Raw genomic sequence first — 6,691 nt, 5'->3', positions numbered from 1 at the left:
TCACTGTTAGAACCACTGAAATAGGAAATTGCATCTTAAACATTTTCAGTGAGGCCAATACATTTCATGACACATTCTGAGAAAAGTTACTGGAGGGCGAACTGTAGGAACCATGTTGCGATGCTTCCTGTGTAAGTAGAAATGGATGTGAAACCATCTATGGTGAGAGACAACAATGATAACACTCCATGTCCATATGGATGTATAGGATTGTGCATGTATACAATATTTGAGAATAGCAATGAGAGGGTTTTAAAGAGCCCACAGTGGTATAGAATTGTTCTTTATGTCCTCCTTTCTATTTTGCCATCTTCCTATTACAGCAAAGTGCTATAAATTACTCTTTCCCCACTACAAAGCAAGATGACTAATCTTGGATATCAACATGACTGCATCTGGAGACAATGAAAACCCAAGGTGCTTGGTTCTCCTGTGTGAAGCATTTTCTTAATTAGATTACTTCAAGCAGGTAGACCCATCCTAGATTTTGGCTGAACCTTCTGGTAGTGGAGTACATCAAAGGACACAGGACAAGGAAGTGTTGGTGTTTTGCCTGCTTTCTCTTTACTTTTCCTTTTAGTTTATCTATCTGGTTGCTATCCTGTATTAAATTCCACGTCTTCAGGATTCCAATGCAATCTGAAAACCAGCAGCTCTCCAGGAATCCTCAAGGACTCCAGCCCCAGTCTGGGAGTGCTGGGGCAACCAGCCTTGTGGATGAGACAACTACTAATTCTTGGCCTTTTTGTCAGGAGACAGTCAGTGTTGTACTATCCAGACCACACACACTCTCAGGCACTCTTACATATTCCCTATTATTATGTATGTGTGTGTATACATATATATTCTGCCAGATCTGTTCTTTAGCAAATCCTAACAAACACACCAAGTCTTTATCAGGGTAGAAACCACTAGGTCAATATGTTATTTTGAACAAATAAACATACACAAGAAGTTTTGTAGATAAATTTTTTATTACTTCATATGGATATTAACAGGACAGACAGTAGTAATATTTCTTATTTTGTTCTAAAAAAATTCCAAAATACTGTTGTTATATCATAGTCATACATTTTTTTGAAAATATTAACTTGACAAGTAAAGGCAGAAAATATTTTCCACAGATGACTGAATTTTACATAACAAGGCAATGTTTTTTCTCAGAACAATGAAAATAGTAAAATTCATGGTACACATATTTCCTTAGAAATCTCTGTTCTACTGTCACAAAAGTTTGTAAAAGTGAAGATAGTGTTTTGTTTTTCTGTTACTACTTTCTATCAATAAGCCTTAAATATAAGCATGTGCATTAAGATGTATCTAAAGTTTTCTAAACCGGATATAATTTCCTTTATTTCCCTAAAAGAACAGACTAGTTGATCAGGAGGTACTGAACAGCAACAGCACACAAAACTGCAATAAGTGCGAACCCTATCAGAAGGGTAAGAACAAAGGTATCATCACTCATCTCTGTCTTGCACTTTTCACCTTTCTCATTGTGGTTGCCTTTTCCTTTACCCCCACTGCCTTTGCCATGCCCGGAGTGATGCTTATAAGTTGAGAAAAGGGCACTGGGACTATATGGCCCCCACAGCTCTTGAAGACCATTGGAGGTTTCATATCGGCGTCCTGCACAGACCTTGAAGCGATAGCGTGAATTTGCATGATAGTTGGAAAAGGAAAAGGAAGTGTTCGGTCCTTTGTAAATCTAAGGAAAAAGGATCAGATGAAAATTATGGTTTTCTTTTCAATTAAACATGCATTGGATAGGTTTTTACAATAAGAGAAATGAAAATGATTTCATGTACAGGTTCATAACAAAAGTAAAAATTTACTCAATGTTTCTAATGTTCTGAGGGAATTCAGTATTGCTTAGATAACTTTGTTCAACAAAGCATAGCATACCCTACAACTGTTAAAGTTTAATTCCATTATGGATTTGAATCCTGGGTTATGACCAGTGAAAATTAAGAAATATTATACAATTCAATGGTAATGATTTAATTAAATGAACCTGCTAGTTGTCTCCAAATAAAGATTAGGTACATAAATGGTAAGGATGAGATGGAAATTTGGGATAATATTTTACATACCTTCAACAATAACTTACTCCCTGCCAAAAGGGCAACCCTTAGCTGGACATAGAACTATAATTTTATCTATTTTTTTAGTTCTCACTGTCCTATAACTCCTCTCCCCTTTGATCAGGCTGGCCTCAAATCAAAGTCCACCTGCCTCTGCCTCCCAAGAACTGGGATCAAAGGCATGCTCCACCACAACCTGGCATTTTTTTAAAAGCAAGTTCTCTACCTTCAAAGTTGTTGCGTAGCCAAAGATTACCAGTATCCTCCTGCCTTTTCCCCACAAGTGCTCAGGCTACAGATATGTACTACCATGCCTGGCAAAATGGTGAAGACTAAATCTGAGAGAATATACCTGATTAGCCTTTTTCCCGGTGGTGACTTGAAGACAGTAAACAATGGGATCACCTTTAATTGGCTCCAAAGACTCCCATTTGATCTCACAAGAGTTGTTATTCAGTGGATGGACTTTTGGTGCTAGGGAAAAAGGTTACATTTTAGAAGGTCTATTTTTTACCTAAACGATTTCAAATGTATTGAAAAGACTCATGCAACCACACAATCATTACAAGCACATGTAGACCGAACATTAGAAATATATAACCATTCTTTAAAAGGAAATTTATATATTTTGAGAGAAGGTCTCACTATGTAGCTGTGGCTGGCCTCGAACTTGCTATGAAGACCAGACTAGCCTTGAAGTCACAGATATTCCCCTAGCTCTGGCCACTTTGTAGTGACATTAAAGGCATGCATTACCACACCCAACAAACTACACTTATTATTGGAAATAATTTTGTTATACTATCAGGCATCATGATTGCAGAAAATCTTTAACAAAGTTAATAGTGCTTCTTTAGATTTTCTATTCAAATTTTATAAACTTTAATAGTTCCTCTTTACTTCTAGAACAATCTACATTGTATTTATATGATATGTTGCACATTTACATGTAATTTCATACGAATAAAAATTATTGTAGGAGTTCAGCAATTATGTGATGCAGAAAGGAGTAATTTCTTTATTTCATGTTCTTATTCTCTACATTTTAAGGGATAGTAGTCAGAAAAGAAGGCATTATTGTCATCGAAGCATGATTATTTTAACTTGAGTGCATTTCAGTTAGCAGTATATTAAAGAGGAATGATTTCATACCAGTGTTGAACTTGGGGGCTGGAGAGATGGCTCAGAAGTTAAGAGCACTGTTTACTCTTCCAGAGGACCTAGGTTTAATTTGCACCATCCATATGTCAGCTTAGAACTGTATGTAACTACAGCTCCAGGGGATCTGACACCTTCACACATTTGTACATGAAGGTAAAACATTGATGTCCATGAAATAAATAAAAACAATGACTGAATTCCTGAAGAAAGACCAGATCAACCAAACATCCCAACCGGGAAATGGAAAAGCAATACTCAAAGCCAAGGTTCTGAGAACTGCAGACTTGTACACACTGTCAGTGTGATACATAGTATTTTACTGCTAAAAGTGTAACAGGCCCCCAGACCTTAGTACAACTGACTCCACGATGGAAAACTCAGGGTGCACAACTCAGTACTTAGTATAACCTGCCAAAACTAAAACAAAGACCTAATCCACTAAACTCCATATTTCTGGAATATCTCTGAATGTCCTAACCTTGCTCTTTAGGTTCTATAGTTGTGCTTCTGGATACCTAGTTTTGTTAACTAAAGTTTGTCCACCTGGGATGTGATCTTTTAGCGTAACAGGTGACCCTGAGAAAGGCTCAGTGGTGTACTGGACTCCTAAACACCAAGTGGTGGGCTAATAAAGACTTCTATGGCTCATGTGTGAGCAGTCCTCGATGGTAGATACCTTACAACACTTATAAGGAGAGTAAGTTCATAGTTTTAGAAATAAACTTATTATATTGTATTAGTTGTAGATTGTATTAGTTGTAGATTGGACAGCATAGCTACACCTGCTATTTGATTTCTTTCACTAAACACCTTTTGCAAAATGTGTTGTGTAGCACTACATGGATATGAGGATGTGGAATATGCACTATTATGGGAATCAAGAGCCTGAAGTGGCTCTGCTATGGACTTGAAGACTGGTTTTAGTTATAGTATCTTCCATCTGTGGAACTAACCATCTCACTTCTTTTTCTAAAACTATATTAGATTTATTAATTCTATTTTATGTGTATTTTACCTGCATATAGGTATGGGTAGCAGTGTGTATGCTGGTGTTCACAGAGGTCAGAGAGGGCATCCTATTCCCTGGAACTGGAATTATGAATGTATGTATTGCTTTGAACTACCAAGTGAGTACTGGGGAGTGAACTTAGGTCCCGTGAAAGAGGAACAATTACTCTTAACCCGTGAGATATCTCTTTAGCTCCATGTCTTAATCTTAAAAGTGGTAGTGGTGAAGTTAGATGATCTTTAAGACATTTAAAAGCTACTGACTATGGGAGTTTTATTAAATCATTTTTATGGTTTCCAAGACATGGTTTCTCTGTGTAGCCCTGGAAGTCCTGAACTCTGTAGACCAGGCTGATCTTGAACTCAGTCACCTGCTTCTCCTTCCGGAGTGCTGGGATTAAAGACACGAACCACCTCTACTGGGCCTGAAATCTTAATAAATCTTACATTGCCCTTTAAATCCCTAATTAAGCATTATATTGTTTGTGGAATTTTCCTATTTCGGGATTTTAAAAATTATTACTGCTAGTTTTATCTTAAGATATAATTTTTAAATTGCTTATTTTATGTGTGTGGAGAGTTTGCTTGCATAAATGGTATGTGTGCATCACGTGCATGCCTGGGACCTGTGGAGGTCAGAAGAGGGCAATGGTTCCCCTGGAACTGTAATTACAGACAGTTGTGAGTTGCCATGTAGTCAGGCGATGGGCATCAAACCCTGGTCCTCTGGAAGAGCATCCAGTGCTCTTAACCGCTGACTGAACTCTCCAGCCCCAAGATTTAATTTTTAGTCTGCAAACAAATTAACAGGTTTCCTCATGGCGTTTCATGCTTTTTAGTGTTGTTTAATTTCCCCATTTGCTGTTTATCCCAGCTTCCTGCTCTCTCATGCTACTGCGACTTCTCTACCTCCAGCCTTTCCCCTTCTACTTTCATAGTATGTGTTCTATGCCCTCTGTACCCTTTCCTGAGAGCCTATTCTCCACCTTAAGATTTCTAGTTTCCTGGCCTCTACCCAGAGTTACTGTCACCTAAACACATTGATATAAAAATTTAGAAGCAAGAGTTTTCATTAGCAGTACATGTGGCATAGGTCATGTTCCGTGGAAGCACCAGTAATATGGTTAGTGTCTTTGTATACCATTTACCTTTCAGTGCAGTGGGTGGGGACTTTGTAGTAGTGAAAGTGTAGATGTCAGACTCTGGTCCTTCCCCAGCTTCATTACATGCCTGGATTTTAAACTTGTATTCTGTATACTCACTCAATTTTTGTACTTTGTGAGTCACATCTGGCCCACGGTAAATGACAGAAAATCTGAGAGAAAGAAGATAAAAATTAAGGAGACAATATAATCATCAGTTAAGCCCAGAGAAGCCACATTAAGCCAGTAAGGTAAACAAAACACAAGAAAACAAAAGGCCAATAGAAATCAAGGCGGTGGAGTGTGTGTGTGTGTGTGTGTGTGTGTGTGTGTGTGTGTGTGTGTGAGAGAGAGAGAGAGAGAGAGAGAGAGAGAGAGAGAGAGAGAGAGAGAGAGAGAGAGAACATGCCTGACAGGATATAACAACTTAAATTGCTTTTTACTGCTGTAGATTTTAAATGGTAAAAATAGTTACCTGCCAGATCGATCTTCCATTAGTAAGTTGTAGTTGATAAAATTGGCAAGTGTCTTTTTGCTTGAGACAGTGCCCCATTTGAGTCTGAGACTCTGGTGTCCATAGACCACACAATTAAGCTGTGGAGGCTCTGGTGGTAGTGGTTTGGTTTTGCATCTTATTGATGGGCTAAAAGGGCTTAGTCCATAATGATTGATAGCTTGAATTCTGATTCTATTGGTAAAAGTAAAATGTATGAATTTATATTTAATAAATGAGATTATTTTCTTCATATAAGCCAACCCACTCTATGTATATTAGAATGAGGTTCATCCTGATCACAAGAGAGATTTCCAAGACATAACTACTACTGAGAATTATTGATGAAAAGCAGACATTGGCTCTTACTGTTATCAAATTTCACCAATTAAGAACTCTTCTCAAGGGACATTGTGTGTATTAGATACACAAATGTAGATGTGCTCTAAATTCTCAACATTCTCTTCATTTACCCAAAATAAGATATGAGTGACTAACCTGTATGTAGTATTAGGTTGTAGATCTTTCAGAACATACTCAGTTATTCTTTTGACAGTCACGATTTTTTTATCTCCATATTCAATGTTATATCCGGTTATAGGTGAGCCATGATAGTCTGGCTCCTCCCACCGGATAGCTATGCAAGTTGATGACAGCTTGGCAGGCACTCTGTTTTCAACTTCTTGTAACACTGGAACCATTGCTGGGACTGTTCCAGGTGTAGTCACTTTTGCAGTTCCTCCAAACATTCCAACCCCAACTATATTCACAGCCTGAAAAACACAGGTTTGGTTAGCAATGCC

At 37.9% G+C, this 6,691-nt stretch overlaps 1 protein-coding gene across 1 annotated transcript in view; it reads right to left on the bottom strand.

Moving 5' to 3' along the window:
• Positions 1 to 1,372: 1,372 nt before the first annotated feature.
• Positions 1,373 to 6,691, bottom strand: part of LOC110286947 (fibronectin type III domain containing protein 3C1) — a 66,091-nt gene continuing 60,772 nt past the window's right edge. The window contains exons 22-26 of the mRNA XM_021153632.2: positions 6,387 to 6,661; positions 5,871 to 6,083; positions 5,402 to 5,568; positions 2,437 to 2,558; positions 1,373 to 1,708 (exon numbers count right to left, since the gene is read on the bottom strand). Coding sequence (XP_021009291.1) covers positions 1,373 to 1,708; positions 2,437 to 2,558; positions 5,402 to 5,568; positions 5,871 to 6,083; positions 6,387 to 6,661 — 1,113 coding nt within the window. The remainder of the gene's footprint in view (positions 1,709 to 2,436; positions 2,559 to 5,401; positions 5,569 to 5,870; positions 6,084 to 6,386; positions 6,662 to 6,691) is intronic.

This window comes from Mus caroli, unplaced genomic scaffold (genome assembly GCF_978045245.1).
Source record: "Mus caroli unplaced genomic scaffold, Mus_caroli_1 scaffold_5, whole genome shotgun sequence".
Taxonomy (NCBI): domain Eukaryota; kingdom Metazoa; phylum Chordata; class Mammalia; order Rodentia; family Muridae; genus Mus; species Mus caroli.
This window is presented reverse-complemented; position numbering and strand designations above follow the sequence as displayed.